The sequence below is a fragment of the Leptinotarsa decemlineata genome, unplaced genomic scaffold, assembly GCF_025532065.1.
Source record: "Leptinotarsa decemlineata unplaced genomic scaffold, Ldec_3_MD MMD2_P_RNA_scaffold_9, whole genome shotgun sequence".
In the NCBI taxonomy this organism is placed as follows: Eukaryota; Metazoa; Arthropoda; class Insecta; order Coleoptera; family Chrysomelidae; genus Leptinotarsa; species Leptinotarsa decemlineata.
The window spans coordinates 4,521,339-4,547,414 of NW_027412536.1; the positions used below are offsets into that span (position 1 = coordinate 4,521,339).

The following is a 26,076-nucleotide window of genomic DNA, read 5'->3' on the forward strand; positions in this document are numbered from 1 at the left end:
GTAAAAGTATTTGTTTCGAAAGATTTTTTTTCTTTCGTGTAATTAAATGTTTATATGAAAGTAGCTGTTTCAGGAAGGCTTTCTTCCAGTTTGTGTTTGAAAGTTGCTTCTTTGCATGTATAGAGTTACTTATTTTCAATTGATGATGAAGTAGTAGAAAGCCAAAAACTTTTCCCAAAAATTAATCACTCCTAAAAATATAACCCCTTCAATTCATAAAAATATGATTATGAAATAATCACACAAAAAATTTCAGTTGTATTGTCTATCTGATTTATCGTTATATATTTAAGGAAAACAAAATTAAATCTCTGGTTAAAAAATATGTTGGAACTCATATCACGATTAATTGATAATTCTGACTGAGAAAGCTTTAAACCACTTTGAAGAGAATGTTTCTAAGTAGATTTCAATAATACATTTCAGTTTTGCACTAAAAATGCCATTTGTAAACCAAGTGTGGCGGACATATGACATAATCAGTACGAGATATATCTCCTGTGGTATTCACAAAATGACTTCTAAAGGGTAACTGTTACTGCTCATAGTTTGCTGGTAACTGTCTTGTAACTACAAATATCATATCTAAGAGACAAGCAACAAATTAGAAATATACGGAGGATAAAAAGATATTTTTGATTTTGATAGCAGAAGGAAGGAATGTCTGAGAAAAAAAATTCAGTTGTTTCTAATATTTAATTTGAATGGCAGTCAAATTGTCATTAGAAAAGACTATCGTGAATATTGAAATATTCAATTTGAGCGAATAAAAAAGTACATTTTTTTAAAGTATGCTAAATTAAAATATTGATAAGATAATTAAGTACACTTGAATGATTACAAAAATATCCCAAATTAGTCTAAAGTGGTACATCTAAAATTTCGGCGTTTTAAAATATACGCCTTGCCAACAGATATCAAGCGACTTGATTTCCATATATCTTTTGTGTCTCTTCACATTTCATTCTTGCAATTTCTCTTGTTTCTAAAGGCCTTGATGAAAAACCATTCCGACAAAGTGCGGCAACTTCGGCAATATCCCTACCTCGCGTCTCAGGAAGATAAAATCTGAAAAATATCATCTTTTGGTTCATTTATGTATGGAGCAATACAAACTCATTTCTCAAAACTGCATCATTAACAAGAGTGACTAGATTCAACAAAAAAAAACCTACAATTTTATTAATGCTTTATAACATACATTTAATTGCACACAGCTATTTTCAATAATAACAATACTATAGATAGCAATTGTATTAACATTCCCTAGGTCTCTATGCTACTCAAACTAATTTTGAATATCAGTAAAAAAGCAAAAACTACCAAAAATCAACATTATTGCATAAGTCAAACTCAATATTGAATGGGAAAGGAACATGATCACAGAAAGCACTACTTTGTTTCTCCATTTGATATATCAGATACCAGGGCATTTTGTGATTAGATTTGTGATTAGTTATTTTCAGTCAAATACAGTTTTTAGTTGTTTAGAGAAGGCGCAATTTTGGTATTAAAAGGCACTTCAATTTCTCATTATAAGGGTATGTTTTCTTCTATATCTTTTAAATGAGTCAAAAAATGAACCTGAGTCCATTAGCCCACGACAAATGAAAATTCAGCAGAAGAGGAAGAGTAATTTGATTTTGATGAACAAAAACAAGTCATCTTTTAATATTGCTAATTTCAAAGTGTACTAGATTTTTCACTTGGTTTACGTTAGGTTGGCAATTATTTGTCCAAATGAACATGTTTTTACTCCTATATAGTTCATTGTTTTCATTACAACAAATGGTATATTTCATTACCCAGATGAGACAGTTAAGTTAAAAAGTACCTGTCATTCAAATTTCAATTTATTTTTTTTAAGTAAATAAGGTAAAATCACATGATTTCACTTATCTAATCTAAAAATATTACAATTTTTTTTTTACTTTTCAATTACAAAAACTATTTGACTCAGAAATTTTTTGTTTTTCTCAAAACAACAAAAAAAGTGCTCGAAGTACCTTTTTAATGTTCATTTATGCCAAATACTATAACCCTAATTCTGCAGTTCCCTAATATTAAGATGCCTACTTACCTTATAAATATCAGTAGAATCAAAACAAAACAGGCGAAAATGAAAAAACTTGCTGGTCCAATGTAAGTCTTCATGGTGGGAAAAGTCAAACCAATAATTAAGTTACCAGCCCAATTGGACATACTACCCAAAGACATTGCACTTGGTCTAGGACCAATCTCGAAGAGTTCAGAACCCACAAAATATGGGATTGGGCCTAAACCTATCCCGTAAGTAGTTACGAAACCTAACACCCCAATAATACTCAGATAAGGAATCCATGTATAAGATTTCTGAAAGAATTTGTGATTATAATTGTTTATAAATATTACTGTCGAACTTACAATGAACATGATAGCAAATCCTAGTAAAATCAAAAAAAATATGGACAAGATCATACTAAGTTGCAAACAAACTCTCCTATCGAACCTCGATGTAAACCATATTGATAATATAGCCATAAACAGATTACAAAAACCGGTTCCAATGGTAGCAAGCTCTCCTTGAGATGTTGATAAGCCAGCTTCTTGAAATATTACATTGGAGTAATAGAATACCTGAAAAATATAATATTTCTATAAGGTTTTCATAGATTCCTTGGTATGATGATTGGTTATTCAACATTTTTTTGATGAAGTTTGAAATAAACTCAAGTAATGATCCCAAGAAAATTATCAGATGATCAAATTTATTGAAAAAAAAATATAAAAAATCCTAAGCTACAAAAATATTCGTGATAATTGTCATTTCATAAAGTTGACAGGAATAGTGGTACAGAAACTCGTAAATACAGTTACAGTTAATACAATACAGTTAATATATGAACAAGAATAGGGAGAAGTTCTCCAAAAAAATTAACCAAAAATTTAAAATTTCGTGTATAAGATGAAGGAAATCACACATGTATAAGAAGTTTACATATGACCAAAGCCTGCTCAAAGAGCGGGCAACCTAGATATTCCTCCGGCATATCTGAGGAGCGACATTTTGGTATGTTATCAAGTTATATACGAAATACATACTTAACAATTTTTTTCTCTGACCAAAAATAATATGCAATTTATGTACCTACATTTCTTATTTATTATTATCTAAAAGCTCAAAAATATTTGTGAATCAAATGTCTGAAGGAAATAAATATAAAAAAGCAGCAACAATAAATAACAAAAAAAGAGAGGCAACAGTAGCGAAACGCAAGGGGCTGCATGAACTTGTTAGAAATAGGTATAGGTATGCATTGACTTGTTCATTACCTATAACTATATATGGGCTGTTTCATTACACATTAGCATTATTCTTGCTTCATGGATGGCTAATGGTGATAATAAGTGCCATTTTATATTATAATTTAGAAGTTGATTGATTCATGAAAGATATGTTTTTTTTTTCAATTATTACAGATCATTGAAAATGTCTTGATTCAACTTTGAAATTTCGATTATTAAATTCGACATGTCGGTATGTACCTATGTATGTGTCGGGTAGGTATTTGACTTGAAAATATATTAATTTTTTTTGAGTAGTCTGCATTTTTACCTGGCTTCATTTTTAAGAGAATATGAGAACCGAAATGAAGGTTGTCAAATATAACATAATAACTTACAACAAATTTCCACAGAAATTCAGATGTGTCAGACTATATGTTCAAGTTTTAAAATTGGAGAAAATACATTTCTTCTTACTAATATGATATTTATTTCATTACAATTTCATTCAACTCCTTTCAATTTTCAAAAAATTAGAACTAGAAGTTTGTTCACGCACCAGTCTCAATAATGTTAGGAATTGTTCTTTAATTTCACCAACTTATTTGACAAATCCCGGGCTAGTCAGTTGTTTCATGTCGACTTTCGGCTTTTCTAACACCTGTCAAAGCTCGCAAAAAAATTTAAAGTAGCATTTATGACCAGTTTTTAAAAAAACAACCCAACTCGCTAGTGTATCTATTAGAGGCCGCAAAACCTGCCCTACACCAGTGTAAGCAAGTTGAGGGGTTAATTTTAGAGTATAAAACAATAAAAAACAATGAGCGACAATAAAACATATACTACATATACTACCATAAACTATACACTAAAACATTAAAGCACAATATTCCGTAATTGACTTTTAAAATGATGCCAGAAGATGTTGAACATCTCAAGATCTACGTTACTATTGGCTAATCGTAAGATTCTTGGATTGCAGCTATTGAATGTGTGGTTCAAACGATAAAATGGTTATGTAAAATGTTTGTTGCTGTCGAGTTGAGCGGTTTTGAACATGTAGATAAATTTTTTCTAGGAGTTCAGCACAACTGAATTTGCCATTAATAATGTAATAATAAATAATGTATTTAAAGCAACAGCAAGATTATTACAAGGGTTGATATAGCAATTGAATTATCGTAGACTTATTAAAAACATGTTTATTCAAAGTTTATTGCCATTCGATATAAATCAAGGTATACTAGTGCAGTGTTTTTCAACCTTATTTCAAGAGACCCCTTTGAAATCCATATTAGTCACATAGCACTGGCTACCAAACCACTGCATCGAGTCCAACATGCTTGCCCCGGTTTATGCCGGGGCAAGAAAAAAAATAAGATTACAATAACAAAGAAGTGCTTTTAGCTGCTTACTTGGATCTAAAAGGCGCATTTTATTTATATAACAAGAATCCCTACGTTCAGTCACCCAGGCATTTAGGAAAAGAGGGGTCAACGATACAAACAGCAGGTGGGAGGTTGGTATATACAACCATTATGAGAGACAGAGTAATTGCATGTGTAGCAAGGGGTTGCCCTCAGGGAGGAAGTTTTGTCCCCACTGTCATGGAATTTTGTAATGTATGCAAATATAATAATACAGTGAGGAAGTGCTTACCCAGGCCCTGAACTAGATGGACCGATGAAAAAGGGCTGAACATAAACCCAATGTAATTAACCAAAGTAACATTCTGCAAGAGAACCAACAAAGGGCGGAAGATCTCTGAAACTTGGAGGTCAAGGGATCCATCTGTTGGGGCAGGTCAAACATCTGGGAGTGATACTAGATCCTAGGCTGACCTGAAAGCAACATCTAAAAAGAGTGAAAAGGCAGGGTAGCACTGATGACGGTCAGATGCACCTCCGGAAAGACATGAAACTGAAATCAAACATTATGGGTTTGATCACCATGGTGATCTTACCCATAGTAAGATATGCATCAATAATTTGGTGGCCAAAAAACGACCGCTATCAACAAACAACTAAGCAGAGTGCAAAGACAAAACAGTTGCATTAGAGACATTCTTGAATTTTCCTCCTCAACATGAGGGAAGAAAAGGTGAGCAAATTTAAATTTAGGCCGGATAAATCATTGAGTAACATAAGATCCGGCAAAACACAAATTTTGGAATATGTGGAGGAACATGATACTGAAATACATGTTCGACACAGACTTCATGGTTAAAGTCTTGAACCTTGAAGATTGAGAATAAAAATTCATCATGAGGACAGACTCGGCAGAAAGACTTTTTATACATTCAAATCCTGGAAATGCCTTTAATGCTGAAACACTGCATAATGAAATTCATGTAACAGCAAGGACAAAAAAACTTTTTGAATCACAATCTGAAAGAGTCAAACCTTCCGGATCAAAAAGACAGAATATCTCACGATATCGAGAATGTTATAAATAGTTTGGGCTCTAAACAATATTGAATATGATATTCAACAAAACCCAAACTTTTTTTGGAAACATATCTCCAATTTACACAAGGCATCGTCATACCCTCAATCAATGTATCTGGAAAACCAGACCAGCCATAGTAGAAATAATTTTGTAAATTTGTTTTCCCATCACTTGGCAAAAGTCTATTCTAACACAGACTTTATAATTCCAAACTACTGTTATAAAGGTACAGTTGATATTAACAACATTAATATTGGACTAGTATGTCTTTGATAGTATCCATAACTTGAAGCTCAAGTATTCTCATGGGCCTAATGGTATACCGAAGGTATTGTTGAAGAGCTGTATCTGCACTTTAACTGTACCATCACAGTTTCTTTTCAATCTCTCTATAATGGGTATTTTCCGGATTACTGGAAAAATAGCTATGTTACACCTATATTCGAATCGAGCCATAGGGAAAATGTTACAAATTATAGAGGAATTTGCATTCAGTTTGTAATACCTGAGTTGATGCCCAGGCTCAGGTCAACTTGTGAGTTGACCTGGGCCTGCAAGAATATAATAATTCGACAACAACATAGTTTCTATTCAGGACGATCTACTATGACAAATCTTATAACATATGAACAACATCTGTTACATGCCTTGGAGAATGGTAAACAAAGAGATTCTATCTATACCGATTTCTTGAAGGCATTTGATAGAGGTAATCATTTGTTGTTGGAAAAACTGAAAGCTCTAGGTTTTGGTACTGGTATACTAAATCGGATAAGAAGCTACTTAACACAACGTTTTCAGGGTTCAATTAATAATTACATTTCTGAAACAATTCCTGTAGCTTCCGGTGTGCCTCAAGGATCACATTGTGGATCATTATTGTTCAATATATTTGTTAATGATATTGGAAATTGTTTACAGTATGCAAAGTCTTTACTATTTGCAGATGATTTGAAATTATATTTATCAGTTAGTCATGTCTTAGACAGTCAGATTCTTCAGAATGAATGAGATATTATACATGATTGGTTCTGAAAAAACAATTTGTACCTGTACATAAAGAAATGTAACATCATCATCTTTTCCAAATCAAAAAATATCCTTTATGATGACTATAATATTGATGGAAATGTACTCGACAGGGAAAACAAAATAAGAGACCTTGGGATTACTTTAGATTAGTGAACTTTAATAGACACTTCAATAATGTTTCTGCAAAGGGAAACAAAATGTTAGGATTTATAATGAGAAATGGTAAAGAGTTGTCATGTAATACCCTCAAAACTTAATATTCTTCTTTAGTTAGATCAGCACTGGAATATGCCTCAGTTGCATAGCTCCCATAATACAGATGTGACATTGAAAAAATTGAAAATGTTCAAATTCGATGTCTAAAGTATATATCCTTCAATATGAAGACATATTCCAACTTTAATCGTCAAAATACTTTAAATAATCGACGCTTTTATGATGATATGACATTCATTTACAAACTACTGTAAGGTGAAGTCGACTGTAGTTATCTTTTATAAATTATTAACTTCAATGTAAAATCTTATGATACAAGAAATCCTCCACTTTTTTGCATAAAAAATCCTAGCACCAACTATGGTTACAACACACCGATGTTGTTGCGCCATAGGACCTTAATGAAACGCTTCAGAATGTGACGACCGGACTTCTGTATTGTCATGTCAATTATTATCACGGTAGCACGTATTATGCATTACCTATACAATGCAATAAAGGATGTTTCTTAATAACATGAAAATATTTATTTAAACAATTTCAGAAGGTCTGATGAAACAGAACATCTTCATTCATCAAAAGACATTTTTTGGTGTACAACCTAATAATTTATTCTTTACTGTGTTGTCTGTGAATGTTTGCAATGATTAATTTCACTGATCTTCAAAAAACATTTTTTTTCTCCTCATTGTTTTCATACATGGTAACAATAGAAAAAAGAAGACATTATTGAAGTAACAATGATCACAGAAAACTGAAAAAATACTACGGCTCAAATTTTACAGTGAAAAATGATATTTTTACAGTTAAAAAAAGTTATAAAAATATCAGTAAATTTATCTCATTATGGTGATATAATTAAGGTGATTTGTGGTTTATTTTCTTTTCGTCGTTTCTCGGTGATGAATCGACCAATAGAAATCAGTGAGCATTGCCCCTGAGCATTTTCCATTGTAGCGCCTTTCAATGTGTATATCTTAATAAAACTTTTCACCATGCTCATCTGGTCCAGTTCCGAGATTGTCAGGAAAGCAATCTTCATGCGAGTCCAAAAATTATTTTTCAGTGACATTGCATCATGAAGCTCTACAAGCACAAAGAAGTTCTCGAATGCTTTATTGGTAGTTGTCAGCTTTTGTATTATCAAGGAAATTATGACAAACTTCTGTCTATAAAAGCTGCCCAAGTTTTTTTTTTGTTTTGTTCAACTTTTAATCGAAAGCTTCATTTGTCATGAGCTCTTGTATTTGCGAACCAATAAAAAATTCTTTCAATTTCATGTCACTGATTCGAAGAGATTTCGTTTTGAAATAATGAAAACCTGCACCATCATTGTTCATAGTTTTTTCAAAGTTATTCATGAGTCCCAACTTTATGTATAGTGGTGGCAGAAAAATTTTGTCACTTGGCACTAAAAGTTCTTGAGTCCATATATGTCAATTTTCTTTGTAGCTAAGTTTTCATTTTGTGATGTTTATCTCTTGCGCGACTGTCGCGTTACGACTTTTATGTCAGAAAAATTTTTAGTGAGAATATTTTATTTTCACAAGTGATACCTCCCGATTTTCATAATTTTCTTTCACGTTTGTTGTATGTGCGAGGGGCACTAATGGGTATTTATTAAACTATACTTCGAGGCACAAATAAGACTCCATTCATTTTGTTTTGGGAAATTCCTTCTTGAAAAAACCCTGCAGCAACAATACAAGTCACTTTCTTTGGAAAAATAACATGTAAAATCTTATTGTCTTATGCGAATATATGAGAGGCTCGTACTTTTATCCAACAAATTCCACTGTTTTAATCTTGATCCGAGTAATTGAGCCTTTTAATGCACAAGATCCATACGAAGTGTATAAAGATGAATATGTAGAATGAAAACTAGATTGAGGCTGTAGTCCAGAAATATTTTCATATTCCATCTCGTTTTTTATTGGGGGTACTGGAGAAAAACTGCCTTCGTCACGAGGAACTGGACTCTTTGCAGTTGCGATGTTCGAATATGCAATTTTATTTTTATTTTCTTTCAAAAATCCTCGCGTTGATGTCATGCAGAAGTGAAAACCAATTTCATCATTCTGAGGTTCGCTCCAAAGCATTAGCATATTGTAACTGTAACAGCATATTTTTGACAGCCAATTTTTATCCCTCTCATCGATAAAAATTCAAAATGAAGTCGATAATATGTTTCAACAAGAAATGCTATTGCATTTTTTTTAGAGTTCGCGGCATTCTATAACCTACAATTAAATAAAATTTATTTTGGGACAATTTTGCAACTTCTATTATATATTTATTGGCTCTGTTCATGAAAAAATACATAAAATTATCAACAAAAATATGTAGAGTAAGAACTTTGTGCACAATTTATCAAACACTGTACAAGCGCATATTTACTACCTTAGAAATCACTTTCGTTATTTTCCTTCTTTCAGTCACGACTAGCTGAAACCGATTTTGTATGTATATACACTGTTCATACGATGTGACTTTTTGAAGAAAGATTCTGGATTCTTCAGTTTTTGAATACTAGATATATTTTGAATTTTTTTATCAGTGTTGATAAAGTACTCACCGCATTAATGCCACTAAATTGCTGTCCCATTTGCAGAGAACATACTAGTAAAACTGGCAATAAAAGCGACTTCTTAGACAACACTATTCTCATATTCCATGATTCTCCCACATGTTGTTCAATTTCTCGTTGTTCCACCTTCAGTTCATTGATTTCGGCAGTTAAGAATTCTTCTTCTAAATTCCTAATTTTTTTCAATTCTGCAAATTAACAAATACTCAACGAAAAAAAAGATTCGACCCTACTTACGTTTCAAGGCCATGTTTGGTGATTTCTTTATCACAAAGAGATATTTCGGACTTTCAGGCAAAATTGGCAGTGTCAATGTAGAAAAAAACAGAGGAAGCACATAAGCAGCCATGCAATAAGACCATAAATCTTTGGTACCTAAAAAAATATTTATTTTACTTGGAAAAAAATATAATGTACTTCTGAAAGCTCAGAGAATAACTCAGAGTATATACCCTTTGAAACACAAAAAAATAGTGATAGATGTAATGATTCTTTCAAGTGTACAGTTTGAAAATTACTTGCAGTAAGTGACATACCTAACACATCATGTATGGATATAATTTGCCCCAGCAAAACGCCAATAGTGATTCCCAAGGGACATAGTACCCCCATTGCACCCCTTAGGCTAATAGGTGCTAATTCAGTCAAATACATTGGTACAACACTTGTAGTCAAACCTGAAAGAGAGATATTCAAATATTATTTTTGAAATTTTCATGTTTGGTTGTATTTTGACTGAAATAGAAAAACTATAACTTAGGGAGATAAATTTACAACTATTCAAGTTTTGTTTCATATATTCACACCTGCAGTCAATTAATGTGTCAATGACAACTGAAATAAATTACATAGAGAGTAATTTGTTGAGTTTTATTATCATATGTAGAGTTTTACATTTAAAATATGTTATGAAAACGCTAAACTCTCTAGTTAATTTTGATATTTATTGATATAGTTTATTATGTGTTGCTTAGGATGAGAAAAACATTTTATTTTGCAAAATACTCTTGTCATTGGGATTCTAAACCACGATAACTATCTAACAAAACTAGTTTCAATTTTCACTTAATTAAAACTGATAAACATTTATGAAGATGAAAGAAGGGAAAATCGTCGACCGCCGTTTGTCTGCAAAAATAGTTTTTTTAAAATCCTAGGTAAAAACGTTTCTCGTTTACATGTCTGTAATACTTCAGGAAATTACGGCAAAAAATGAAAAAATCTAATTTTATTAATATCTTGGTAACGATAGAAGATCACAAATTATCTCAGAAACTCTATTATTCGGGAATGAAATTCAGTTCAGAAACTATACAAGAAAAAGGAAAATCCTAAGTATTCCTCCTAGATTGAAATTTCCCTAATCTATGTTGCATAAAAATTAATATATTTTTTACCATAAGTAGTCAGTGGGCTATGCTTGAAGACTGACAGTAAACAAATCTAAAGAAATGAACTTTAAACGTTCAAGCCAGTCTCGAATATACCTACACAGTAGGTTGAATGGACTGACGCCTATCAGAAAACAACTGCTCCCCTGGCTAATACCACGAAGGGCTTTGGATTATATCCGATAGGCGCCAGTGCAGGAATCTTCACAGAACATTTTCTGCATATGCAATTGGCAATACAACTGAACCAGTCGACCTTCAATTTTGGAACGGGCACACTTGCAGACCGGTTTCGGGCTCATTAGCTACTCATCAGTGCAAGATTATGACCGAGTCAATACCTCAGGAAATTAAAAAAAAATCAAAATTTTCTTTTTGAATATCTAACACGAAAATAAAAAATGGAAAGATACCTTATTGTTGATCTCAATGAGTTATGTTTTTCTGTAGTCCATGGTTGAGGAAATTTGAAGAATATTCGAGTGTGATCACTATGAAATAAAAATCAAGTACGACTGAAAAACATTGACCCTTATTGAGAATACAAGTTCCTATTCTGTATATATTATACTGAAACATATAATACAAGAAAAAATAATTTAAGAACGCTCGCGTTTCCATCGTGCAATACTTACTATGTATGAGTACCAAGGACTGAACCCTAGTAGTTTAGAAGCATCTTGGAACCACATCCACACATTGCATGAACTCATCCAGGATCACAGAATCACTGGACCAACACGAAAAATAAAAAAATGGACAATTAACTAAGGTACGTTTTCCTTGATTTCAATGAGTGATCATGTTTTCTTGTAATCAAAACAGATGATTGGAAGGAAGTTTTTATATAAAATCGAGTGTGAACTGTTATATTTCTACCACTAATATCATCAACACAAACGTCACTTTATATTTGGAAAATGGAATTTGGAACCCCAGGCGTTGAGTTATTCTATTGAAAACACTTTTTTCCCACCAAAACAAAAATTCTGTCTCTCGACGCGCGTTTCGCTAACCAAATTAGCATCATCAGGAGATTACTAAAACTACTCCTTAGGTTAGGTTAGGTCCAAAGTGAGTGGGTCTATTCGACCCTCCACCGCAACCTGCAAGGATTTATTGTGTCTCGCACTTATTCACACTCGACCAAATAAACCCAGCTTCTAAACGAAGCCGATTAATGATAATAATAATATTTATTTATCCTTTGAGACGTTAACAACGTATAGGACATGTCAGTACAACACGTTAAAATAGTATAAAGGAAATAAACATACATAAGATAAAATATCTCAGTAGTTTTAAAGTATAAAAATGTATAATAAAATAATAAAATCTGGATGACAGGAGCAAATTTTCAACTACTCTTTTAAATGACATCAAACTCATGGTTTTAAAGTGATCAGGTAGGTTATTGAATAATTTTATTCCCAATTTGGGTGACTGTTCAAATTTAGAGGATCTGTGTCTAGGAATACTTAACAATTTTCCATTTCTGGTTGAGTAACTGTGGTAAGAAGAATTTGTGTCATATTTTGTTAAATTATCGTGGATGTATAGTAAGCATTTAAATATGTTAATACAAGGGAATGGCAGGATTTGATATGATATGAAGTGCTGTTTGCACGATTCTCTTTAAGGGATATCAAATAATTTTCTGATAATTTTTTTTTTGGGAAATAAAAACCCTATCTTTGTTGGTGGCATATCCCCAGAGAACCACATTGTAACTTAAATGGCTGTAGACCAAGCTATAAGATACGTCCAGCAAGGCATGTAATGGCATGAAATGTTTTATCCTGGAGAGAGCATAATATGCTTGGTTAACTTTTTAACAAGTGAGTGTAATGTGTTCAGACCATCTTAAGCAATCATCCACATAGACTCCTAGACATTTTGTAAAATTCGTTGATACCAATTCCACCCCTCTAATATCAAAGACATTAGGATGTTTATCAAGACCGATGGAAGAACTAAAATGAATACATTTTGTTTTATTCAAGTTAACAATCAGATTGTTTAACTTGCACCAATCTAAGAAGTGTGTTATACACCTTTCCGTTGATGACTTTAATTCCTCTAGGCTGTGTGCTGACACCGCTAACGAAGTATCGTCAGCAAAGAGAGTGAGACTATTGTTGTTGATGTTGAAGTATTTGGGTAGATCATTGAAGAATAATAGAAAGATAAGCGGTCCCAGGACAGACCCTTGAAGAACTCCTGAACTGATTGGTTGAGGATCAGATAGTGTATCTTTTATTTTTACCAACATTGTACGGTCTGAAAGAAAATGTTTGATCCATTACAAAAATACACCCCTAAATCCTAGATTAAAAAGTTTGGTTTCAATAAAGTCATAAGATAAGACAGTCAAATGCACGTGAGAGGTCAAAAAATATTCCTGCCACGTGCATACCATTGTCTAGGGAGTTATAGATGATTTCAGCAAAACTACAGGCAGCTGACTGTGTGGACTTGTGCGAACTTGAAAATTTCGGCAGTAGATAAGCAGGGCGAGTGCCAGGCTTGCGGTGGAAATTCTGAACGTTGGTCTAGGGAATTGAGGGGCGATACCACGGATAACAATAGAGATGAATATAGAGGTTCCAGAGATTATGGGAACAAAAATCATCCACTTCTAGGAAGGAATTGTTACTCATGCGGAAAACCAGGTCATTTCTCCAGAGACTGTCGCAGAGTTCATCCCGAAAACAGTAATGGATGTTATATGTGCCAACAAGCACATCATTGGGTAAGGGATTGTCCAAGAAACAATCAGAGTAGGGTCGATCAGATTTTCGTAGGTTTTATAGGAGAGCTAGGGTTGCAGAATTTCAACCACGTACATGAAAGCCGGTCAGAAACGTAATTGGATACAATAGATATGGAAAACCAAATGCGGAAGCTGAGAACAGCAGAGAGGCAAAGCAGAATACGGGAGCCATACCTAGACAAGCATCACTGTCGACTTCTTTTTCAGGGCCACGACAGGAAGATGGGGACAATGTCAATTTAAACTTCTAAGGCTGAATTCCCTCTGCCAGGATGGAGGCCATCGACAAACAAGGATGCAGTATCAAATATATAAAACAGGGAAATTGGGAAATTCGGGTGTACAAAATCATAATAAAAGAGAAAGTAAACGGGTTATGGTAATACCGGAGGTAAATTCAGGAGATATACCGGATATATCCCATATTATAAGAGTGAGTGTGAATGGAGTATTGAGTTATTGTTTAGTAGATACAGGAGCAGCGGTAACGCTGGAGAATGAAGTAGATGTGAGAGGAGCGGATAAATATCAGTTGACCAGTGTCATAGGACATCCTTTGCGGACGTGGGGTACTACGAGTATGACGATAGGACCTGAGGATGGAGATGTAAACACAAGATGTACCGCAATCGTTTGTGAGGACGAAACATTGGGAACGGTTCAAGCCTTAATGGGAAGGGATTTCCTCTATGCCAATCGAGAACGTATCTCCTACGAGCAAGTGCCATGAGTCGCTATGTGGGGCACGGTCATCCCATTTCTGCACAAAAAGAACATGGACGAAAATATTGGATGCCAATTACCATCAAAGATAGGACAAATCACCAGGAGAAGAAACGACAAAAATCTAATAGGCAGAGCACAAAAGGAAAGTAATGGAAGGAGCATAGATGCAACGCGCATGGAAACCAGGCTGATGGCCCAAACCACATCTTTTCCTCAACGGGGATCAGAGAATAACTGGGCTGGTTGGCTTCAAAAAGTGAAAATCTTCTTCGATAGTTACAGAAGACAAGTTCAGCGGACAAATAGACATCAACAAATATCAGAAAAATTTGAAAGAAGAGGAAACAACAAGCAAGGCGATGCAGAGGAGACTGAAGCAATAACCGAGGTACCTTTAGCGGTACAAGTTATCACAACAGAAGAGGCAGCAGCCGAGACAGGAAAGAATACAACGTACACAGAAGATGACGAAAATAAAACTGAAGACATCAGCAGAATCAACGATGCTGGCAGAATTTTTTCTCAGGAATTAGAAAATTAAATCGCCAGAGTACCAGAGTTTTCCAAACTTAGAGAAACTGTCGGTACTTCCAAGACAGATTCAGGAGTGCGTCCATCGCACGCGAAACAGAGTAAGTCTGATATCAGTCCAGACGAGAATCAGACATCAGATGAGCCAGTATCAGAATCGGACCTGGTAGCAATGGAGGATCTGGTAATTTCCCCAAGGACAGAGGCTTATATACGAGGAAGTCTGAAAGTACTTGTAGAAGGTGATATCCCAGTTTGTGAGCCCTTCGAAATAGGAAATCCTCAAGCACACGTAGCCCGTACTGTTGTCAGGAATGAAAAAGAAATCCCAGTGAAAATCATAAACTTATCGTGGAAAGAGGTTATTCTGAAGAGAGGACAGAAACTTAGTAGAGCTATTGTGGGTGAGGAATCACCCCAAGTTAACACATCTAATAGCAATGTTTGTAAATTGGATTTTTCAAACGATGAATAGATGAGGAATGGATTTGACCTACATCATTTGGATGAAATGAACCAAGAAGAGCTATTTAAGTTAATTCGAAAATAAAAGCATCTGTTTCGGGATGAAGATGAAGAGTTGACTAGTACGACAAAGGTAAAGCATAGCTTGACCTTGGTACCAGGCGCACAGCCCATTTGTAAAGCTCCATACCGCATACCTTATCGTCAACGAGAAGTACTCGAAGGAGAAATAAAAAGTTTATTGGACTTGAAAGTTATAAGACCATCATGTAGTCCGTGGTCTGCACCCGTAGTCCTGGTAACAAAACGCCTGCCTAATGGAGAAGAGAAAGTGAGAATGTGCATCGACTACCAAGGACTCAATAACGTAACCAAGAAGGAATACTATCCCCTTCCTAACATATCGGATTTGATTCAAGGACACAAAGCAGGTACTAACATGCTCTTCTCGGTTACTGATGTAGCCGAAGCCTATCATCAGATGGATATGGACGAGCAGGCGATACCGTTGACATGATTCAAGTACGTTTCAAGGTCACTACGGAAGGAGATGCTATGCAACATCGAAGCATGGCAGACCGAACACCCAAGAATCGTAGTAGTGGAGAGACAAGCAGGAAGGAACATTCTATCAGCGATAAATATTCTTCCAGAAAATACAGATCTGATGGCATATGTTAATAGTAAATTTCTATATGTGGAACAGTCATATAAAAGAGGCTTGGACAAATTGTACATCGACACCATACATAGGCGATGCCGACTACGGAGGGAGATACTGAGAAATCGATTAATGATGGCTCCTCTCACACCACACGCCATTTGTCAGAACTTGCAAGAAGAAGGAGGACATGTAGGAAGAGTCTTGGGTGAGGTGCTGTACATTTTGAGATGCGTACCTAAAGCGGCGACGATTAGACGGACTGATCGCTGTTACCATGAACTACCCGTGAACGTTAACAACCAATCGAAATTTGTAGCTCCAATAACCAGAGTCATCCAGGAGTACGCGGAAATAGACTGCAATAGACTGACGCCTCTGCCTACTATTTGGACGACCAGTAGATAGGAATATCACCTTATCCCACAATTAAGAATGCCCCACGAGAAATAGCTGTGGATCCGGAAAAGCCCTTGCAATTTGCCCCAATACAACCCCTTAGCACTAGAGGATTGTATACCCAAAGAGGAAATTTCCAAAGTACAACGGACCTTGACGTTTGGAATGGAACGCAAGGCAGTGGAGAACATCCTCACAACGCTCAATCTGTTCAACGCCAACGAGATGAAGCAGCTGGCGAAGTCGACCATGAAACAACTGTGGGGTTGGTTTTCCGACGTAGGAATGTTCATGAGTGGAATTATTAGCTTTTACTACATATTCCGAGTTGTGAAGTACACTATTGGTGTTACCCTAAATGGCGTTCACCTGTATCAAACTATTAGGTGTGGAATATCATTACTAGCAAGTTTGTGGAATACCCTGACCTGGTGGATAATTCAACGGGAGCGTCCCAGAGAAGCCCAACCAGATGAACCGACGACGCCATTGCCAACCATCGCAGAACCCCAGCAGACTGCCCATCATACCACTGGCGGTTACCCTGTTTTGCCCCAGACACACTGGACTGTGAACAAAGACATTAACGAAGCAGCTTGAGTAACTGAACCAAAAGACTTTTCAATCAGTGCGGTACAAAGTTGTAGGATGAACTTAGGATCTGTGTAGATTGAATTCAATCTGAGTTCAATCTATTCGAATCGTATCTAGAATAATGTGCCGTTGACCAATAAAGAGTAGCATATCATATGGAAATTATTGAGATGGAAATTCACCAAGGCGTAAAAGACTACAGTGAATCGTGAGTGAATATGGCCTCTGTTGTGATGTGATAACGCGAACTATAGTATACAAGGAGATACGTTCACTCCTATTTCAATGACTTTTTTTTGTAAAATTTGGAATATTTCGTTAGGGAAACCCTAATCATAGCATGCTGGACAACCCCACTGAAAGTCACGTAACTTGAGGTGATACCTATTCTGTTTTCATATTTGAATTCGACATGAGGTGGCGTTGTTGTATTTGTCAGTAAGGATGAGCGAGAAAAGTTATGGCAATTAAGCCAAAACTTTTTCAAAAGGAGGAGTATTGTAATAAGTTGGATTTATTATATTTTTCGTTGAATTTTAGATACCAAAACGTATGAAAAAGGAACCATATCATCTTTCAGAAATAACCTTAAGGCCAACAGAGCCAAGCCATTTAAAGGAAAAGTCGTTAAAATTAACTGCTTGATGCTAAGAAATTCGATATTTTGAAACATTCAACCTCATCATTCATTTCATTATCTTTCGTTAAGGGTCGAAAATATGTTATCCATTCTGTATACCCCATTTAGAATAAAAGTCCAAAAAGCAATTAAACGTATAATAAATATCAAAATTTATGTTCCGAGGGGTTAGTGTCAGCCTTAATTTTAACGACATAATAAAATTAATGTCTGGCATAGTTTACATACCACTATTCAAAACAGCAAAAATATCAAAATGACCCTTGCAGTGACATCTATATATCAGTAGCAGACTCACGACATTAGAAATGTCGGGAACTAGACTTGAATTCTTGCGGACTTATTCGCCGGATCATGAGGTGGCGATAAGAGTACCAGTCTTAGAAACAATTTCAGACTTTCCGATTGGTTAGAATTTTCTGAGATAACATTAATTACATCCCCTAACAGAGTTAAGGTGGTGAGGTTTTTTGAAAAGATTTAAGGCAGTGTTGCGCGGAGATTTGGTAAATCCAGTTGAATTTCCTACAGTAGCTGGAAATTCTAGAGGAAATTTTGAGTGAATTGAAATATTGAGGGTTTATTCAATTTAGTGATTTAGAGATTTTTTCGAGTTCCTGGTAAGAGTTTTTGGGGAAATAGTGGCTTTTGTTGGAGTTTTTAGGGGAGTCCGTCTACGATAATTTTGGTGAGCATATTTTGAACAATTCTGATATATAGTGTAGATGTTATTGCATGCGTATGTGGATTATATTTTCGACTTGGCACCTAGGGTATTAGTGAACATTTACCATAATAATATAGCTACGAATCGGGTTCCCTTTTCATTTTATTGGGTTATTTAGGTCATAGTAATTTCCTACGTTATACAGGGAGGAGCGATTAAGTGGGTCTCTTGATAGTTTCTTAGAGTTGTATTTTAGTTGGTTTTATAGCATAGCTAGTAGAATTCAGGCAAGGCATATCTATGCCCTGAGTGAAGTTACTTCAATTTTCAAAGGAATACTCCTCTCATTTTGTTTTAGTAGTTTATCCATAGTTTGCTCATGGTTATAATTATATATTTATATTTCTTTTATATAGTGTAAATACTTTTTGTCCATTTTTGTTCATTTATTTTTTTTTTATTGTTAATTCGATTATTCTGCCAACTTTACTCATCAAGAGTTGGTTTGTGAAAACTCTGCTAATATTATTTCATTCCCTCAAACCCCTAAAAGACCACGCATTTAAGCCGTGGCCGAATCCAGTCTCTGAGGATATAATTGGTGGTATAACCAAGTCATTTCTCCACGAAGTTTAGAAGATAGGAAAAATTCAGCTGTTGACCAAGTTGCCTACTAATTCTCAATCCGTGTGATCAGGACGGATTTCAAACTTTTTCTGATCTGGTGGCAGCAACTCTCACGCTACCAAACTAAATTAAGAAAATAAATACCTTTGGCTGAACGATCCCATATACAGGAGGGGTGAATTTTTCTGGTGCGAGTAAACTGAAATGATTATTATATATTCATTAGTAGTAGTCATATAGGGATCGCCAATTCAGACCCGACGGTCATTTATTACAAAGTATATGCTTTGCTGTTTCATCGTTAATGAGATAGTCGGACAGTCAAGGTGCAAGATTCCCACCTTGATACCCGCGACAACCTTCCCATATGAGGGTTTTTGCACGTCAGCTACACCTGACGATGCCTTAGATTCAACCGTGCAGAGCTTTTTCGCCTCTGGTTTTGGTGAATCGTCACTTGAGCGCATACGTTTGCTAACCTGCGTACGCCTCTCAAGAATTTGGTGCAAGGCGGTTTTATAAGGTACCCCGCTCTTGAGAAGACGACTCAGTCGTTTCCTGGCTGCATTACCAAACCTTTTTTTTCGGTTCAGTTATTGGATCAGGAGTTGGGGAGTTGAGAAGCTCTCGTTCCTGAACTAAATTTACAGAGAGGTCAGTTGGAGTCGTAAACTCGACATCCATTTCCTCTGTAGACTTGCTCCTGATCTAAGTTTACAGGGAGGTCGACATCAATCTCTTCAATAGACTCAGCGTTCGAAAGAATTTTTAAGTTTACTTTGCCCATAAAAGTCCCACGAGTAGCTAGGGAAAGAAGGTCGATCACGGCAGAGCTCCGCATTACCGTGACAAGGCGATGTTACGACGAGAGGGCGCCCGGTATCTCGAAGGTTCCATAGAGACAGCTGATAGACTCAGTGTCATTCATCCTCTCGGCACGGATACACACACCTTAGGACTAAACCATCGTTAGGATGCCATTCAGTTAGGGAATAAGAGAAGCACAAGTGATTCTGTCATTCGTGTATCCAACGGGGCTACGTGGAAGCAGGCATCCAATGGCGAGTTTGCTCCTTACAAGCGATGTTAATGTTTTTATATGCATCTACACCTTGAATAATGAGGGTCAATTAATTAATTCCCAGTAATTTGTTATTGTCCTATTGTTATTTTCTATCTGAGTGACACCTAATTAGGATATAAGGAATGGGACTTTTTATCACCGTTCATAGATCTCCTTCCACATTTTTCGATTTCTGACCTTTCAGAGGCACCCAAAAACTTGTTGTCATGCACCGGTTTTGAAAGATTCAAGCATTCATCGCTCATTCTGTGGCCATTTTCTATGGCATGTTGGCAACACCAAAATTTACTGGTCTATGAAATGGAATATGTAGTATAATAGTTGTAGTATAATATCTCCCTACAAGGAACATGTTTCACATATTCGACTTCCCAGAGCAGAAAAGTCAAGTGTTGTTCAACATGCCAGAGAAAGGAATGCTGGTGTTGCAAATGACAACAATTTTCTAGATGCCTTCAAAAGTTTAGAAATTGAAAAATGTGGAATGAGATCTATGAACGGTTATTTTACAGATAGAAGAAATAGTAAAGATTAGTTATTGTTCAGGTTGTAAATAACAACAGACAATAAGAAAATACTAGATAATGATTCGTTTAGATCGACGGTCGGCAACAGGCGGGCCGCGGTCCGCAAACGGACCTCGGACCGCCGAATATTGTAATGTGTTGTATACCAAGTATAAATCAATACATAGATAAGATATTCTTCACCTTCAATTATTGAAATAATATTTTAAGCCATATAGAATTTAACTTAGTTCTTATTTTATTTTAAGTTACCTAGTTAACTTGTTTTACAAGTACCTACAACTATAATATGGTTTGATCAGTTTTCTATCTAGCCTGTGTGTGCGTGTTTATTTGTGCGAATTAGTTATAATTTTAAATCTTTGTTAGGCACACGAAACATCCATCGGTTGAACTACATACCATTTTTACGGAAAGATGCATTTTCAACCCCAGCAATGATTGGTGTAGTGAAGAGAATCAGGGATAAAAACCCAGGTCTAATAGCGTATCAGTGCATAATTCAACAGGTAGGACTTCGTGGTTAACTTACTGCTACTCTGAAATAAGTGATGGACAGCTTGGTCAAGTTGATTAATTTTATGAGATCTCATTCTGCTCTTCAGCATCGATCTTTGTGCGTATTCTGACTTACTGCAATATAACAATGTTCATTGGCTAAGTAAAGGTCAAGCCATTGAACATTACTGGCTCAATTTGCAAAAATTAAATATGCAGGAAGCCAGAAAGCACTTTGAGTTCATAATAAACAAGCACAATATGGTGGTCGTGACTTTTCTAAAAGAAAGAATTTATATTTAAATGCTCTCAGCGCCGAGTTACAAGGAAATGGAAAATTAATATATGATCTGATACAAAGCGAGTCTGCTTTTCGTCGCAAGCTGGATATCTTTGAAAAAGATATTGCAAGACAAGAATTTATTCATTTTCCGACAAATCTTGTATTTAAAAAAGAGACCTCTGAAAAAGACATTGCAGAGTTTGTAAAATTTCTGGCCGATCTTAAGAGCGAATTCGCTACAAGATTCTAAAACTTTACAGAGATCGGCAAGCTCTTTGCGTTTCTTAAATCGCCATTCGAAGTTAATGTAGCGACAGAATGGACAAATGTGACTGCCAAGTTGTTAAATCTGTCAAAGCCATCACTTCAAATAGAGGTAATTGATTCGCAAGAAGATGTGTCTTTGCAACTGTGTAAAACAGTATGGAAGAATTTTGGGCCAAACGTCCCAGAAAAATATGAAAATTGCAAGAAACTAGCTATTAATTTGGCCACTATGTTTGGCTCGACATGCGTATGTGAAACATCTTTCTCAGAGAATTTTTTTAAAAACAAATATCGTTCAAGATTAACGGACGCTTCCCTAGAATACACACTTCAAATTTGCTCTCGAGAACCAAACTATAAAAAAACTGGCTCAAGACCGTCTATGTAGTTTCTCACATCAAATTTAGGTCTTGTGTTTTATAATTCAGAATTTTATTTGAAAACAAAATAATACATAGGTAGCATTTAATTATTATCAATTCTTTTTTTCTGGACCTCGTTGAAATTTTCCCGCAGTATCCGGACCCCACTTAAAACTACTTGCCGACCCCTGGTTTAGATTCATATAAAAACATCAACATAGTTTGTAAGCAGCAGTTTTAATCATCTCCTGATGATGCTAACTTGGTTACCGTTGGTTGTTTTCAATAAATTGATGGATGTAGCCGTTACTTCGTGGTTGGAAATCTTTATGAAAAATAAGAATTGAAACTTTCTATGTTTTTACCACTTTAGTAATGTTCAATGTATAAGTTTGAAAATGTCCCTATAGGACGAAACTGCAGTAACGTTAGTTACAAATAAAAGTGGTAAAAAACATAAAAAGTTTCAATTCTCACTTTAAAAATTTTTTTCAATACACTCACTTTATAATATATATTATTATTATTTGATTTTGAGTAGACAATTTTATTTCACTTTATAATATATATTATTATTATTTGATTTTCAGTAGGCAATTTTATTTTGATAGTTTAACATAGTGATGTAAGAGTAAAAAAAGTTATTGTCGGAGATGTGAGTATTGCAGTTATCAAACTGTTTTACGATAGAACTGGTTACATTGATTAGAGAGTTGATAGAAAATGTATCTGATGCACGAAAGACTAGGGGAAGTCGTAGTCGGTTATCTACATAGTGATAAAACAGGAAGCAAGAGCTTTCACTCCTTAACTTTGAAAGATCTCCTTAACTTTGAAAGTTAAAACTACTCTGACATTAGTTAAAAGGTATGAAGTAGCCACAGACGCTTGGAGTGCCCTAGCTAAAGCATACGAAGACAGATATCTTCAGAGAAAACTATATTGATTGCTTTTAACTGATTTTTGACCTGTGGAGGGTTTTTTTCACTGAAATTTCAGACAAAGGCAACAGTTGGACAATATTTGAAAATAAATTAATGATGAGTCTATTGGAGCTATTATGATCTCCTAGTTACTAGTTACTATGACCTTCAAACATGTTCAATTAATTTCTGAGATGGTGTTAAACCTACTCAAATGAAGCGAAACGACATAAATGAGGCAAAAAAAAGAAATAAATAAGAACAACTTGAGTAACACAAGAAGTGATATGTTTCAATTGCAAAGAACCACGCTACATCAAACAAAGATATCACAACCTCAAGAATAGTTCAAAAAACCCTGAAGTCATGAAGGACTATAGTCATCTAAGTTTCTTTCAAATAATGTAAGTAGGTACTGACAATTGATATATTGTCTGTCAGGTATTGTATCACGAATGCCAGTTTCATCTGATTGCCTTACAGGAAAATTTGCAGTAAAAGACAGTTGGCAGTTGATGTTAAAACTTGGCTTTGGGGAGGTAGCCAGGTTTAAATTTGATATTGATATTGAGTCTTCTGTTGATCCCATAATAAAGGGAGGAGTTATTGTCTTTACTTACTCAGGCTTGTCTTTCAAGAACAGTTGAGTTCAGCAATGCATTCCTGGTTCAATCTGGCAACATTAAAGATACCTCGGCGGGTTGAAATGGCGCTGTCTAGTATTGGATTACGGATGCTTTGTTTTTTGCTTCAGTTTTATCTGATATAGCCCAGAAGAAAAATGTTCGAATCTGAGTCACTCGAAAATTTTTGGATGTTAGACTTATGTTCATATTCCTAAAAATGATAGGGGTAAGCGTGATACTTAATCTGAAATATGTACTTTCGTAGGGTACAGTAAAACTTCAAAAGCATTTTTTTCAACAGGTTTCAAATCCTAGAAGGCTTGTTAATGCTAGAGATATTATTTTTTAGAAGATAGTTTTCCGTAAAAAATAGGAGAAACTGTATAAATAAATATGAAATCCAAATTATGCTTAGTTTTACACCTAACACTTCGTTTACTAATTACAAGGATTTTGATGTTGAAGAAGTTGAATCGGAAGAGGAGTGATTCGAGGGCAATCTCAAAAACATGAACTTGGATATTTTCCACTTGAAAATAAAATGAGGCAATGCTTGAAGATGGAGGAGAAAATAAAACGTACCCTGAAATGGAAAGGAATAAAACAGTACCCCGGGTTTGAGTTTTACAAAACGAACTGTGTGCATTTATTTGGAGAAGAATCTGAGAAATGTAAAAAGGTAATAGAAGTATAATACAAGTCGCTACTAGCCAAATATCAATTGCATTGGACCTAGGTTATACATTCGGTTATACCTTCAAACCAGTGTATTTCGAGCTCCTGCTGGATTTACAACTCAGTGAATATTTCATTATTTCAAAGTGAAGGTCATGCGGAAATTTCTTAGATATGTTGATATCCATGGTGTTAGGTGACTTTTTTTGAAGTTAGTCCGAATGTATGAAGTTTGATAATGAAGTTTTATGTTTTCTATTATCATTTTTGATCGTAGGTTTACTAAATATTGTTGATTTGTACCAAAATTACTTTGTTTTCATCGGAACTGACAAGATAGTGGTAAGAATATTGCAAAATTGTGTGAAGTGACAAGTGTTTATTTTGGTATTCATTTAAAATAGATGAAATAGCGGAGAGAGGTTATCAAATTTTAAAATCATTCATTCAGGCTTTTCGTTCATCTACAGACTCTTCAAATCATGTTCGCCACAACTTTAGTTTGATGTCACTGTGTCGAGATCGTTTGCCCACAAGTCACATTGAGGGAAGCAATAAATTGTTTAAACTTGATCCTGAACCGTTCAGTTCATTTGATTGTTAGTAATTATGTTGTCAATTGAAGACCTAAGTGGATGAAGGTGTTATGTCACATTTTTGGAAAAATTGATTTTATTTATTTTTTGAGGCCCGAGGTTCTAATGTAACTTTTTATAAGGTACCTCATACATATCTAAAACTACATATTTAAAAAAAACTGCCAGTTGATAAAAGAGGTATGTCGTATAACATACTTACCGTTTTAGTGGATAAAACTGTCATGTCACAAATCTAGGACATAACACCTTTATCTACTAAAAAACGTACGGTTGTTTGGTAGGCACGAGTTGTGTTGCAGTAACATATCACTTTTGAGGTTATGTTTCATAAATTGCGTGCATCGTACACTTATGAAAATGAAAATATTGCTCACGAACAGTTGCATGTTACTGGCGAAGGAGAAATGACGTACAGTTCTAAAACAGAAACAAACCAAGAATTTTTTTTATTATATCCAAAATTTGCAGAAAACGGCTACGACATCCTCAAGAATGGAAGCGAAAAAAAGCTACAATGTGTAGAAAAAGGGGATTGCAATACGTTCCGCAAAGAGGAAACGTCATGCCAAAAAAAGTAACAGAGAAAGACTTGTGGAAAGAAAAATGCAGGTTACAGTGTGGATCTAAATTTAATCTAGAAGCTAGGGAAGCCATTTTAAAAAAAATTATAAATTGGAGAATAATGCCAAAAATTGTCTTTTGTTCAAAAGCATTGATATACATCCAGTTGCTCGACATGGAATTGGTACAAAACAACAGAAGCAAAATTCCTTTGTATTTTCAATAAGTTTTGAGAAACGAAAAATACCGGTGTGCGAAGATGCTTTTTGTTACCTTTATCAAATCTGTTTGAAACATGTCTGTTTGAAATTTGTTTTTCCGTTAACCAGCTCTCGCACCCCTACGAACGACAACCCTCAGAAATCTAAACTTGTGTGAGCTAAAGATTAACGAGGTCTTACATTTTAACGTATGATTCCTAACATGGAAGGAAGAAAAAAGATAAAAAATATACAGAAACAGCTCAAAATTGGCCTATCAGCTCCATCGCCAAGTAAACAAGGACGACATAAAAATAGGCCACACAAAATTAGTGAGGAGGTGATAGCCTAAATTGTGAATCATATTAAGATGTTTCCGGCAGAGAACTCTCACTATTCACGCAATAAAAATGAAAACAAACAGTTTTTATCCCCATTACTTAACGTAAC

General features: G+C 35.0%; 1 protein-coding gene across 4 annotated transcripts in view; it reads right to left on the reverse strand.

The window, feature by feature from the left end:
• Positions 1–682: 682 nt before the first annotated feature.
• LOC111508107 (solute carrier family 2, facilitated glucose transporter member 1) overlaps positions 683–26,076 on the reverse strand; it is a 61,619-nt gene continuing 36,225 nt past the window's right edge. For all 4 annotated transcript variants that reach the window (XM_023163532.2, XM_023163533.2, XM_023163531.2 and 1 more), the window contains 6 exons: positions 10,084–10,224; positions 9,785–9,922; positions 9,536–9,735; positions 2,404–2,616; positions 2,081–2,352; positions 683–1,068 (listed from right to left, as the gene is read on the reverse strand). In XM_023163532.2, the coding sequence (XP_023019300.2) occupies positions 918–1,068; positions 2,081–2,352; positions 2,404–2,616; positions 9,536–9,735; positions 9,785–9,922; positions 10,084–10,224 (1,115 nt within the window). In that variant the 3' untranslated portion in view covers positions 683–917. The remainder of the gene's footprint in view (positions 1,069–2,080; positions 2,353–2,403; positions 2,617–9,535; positions 9,736–9,784; positions 9,923–10,083; positions 10,225–26,076) is intronic.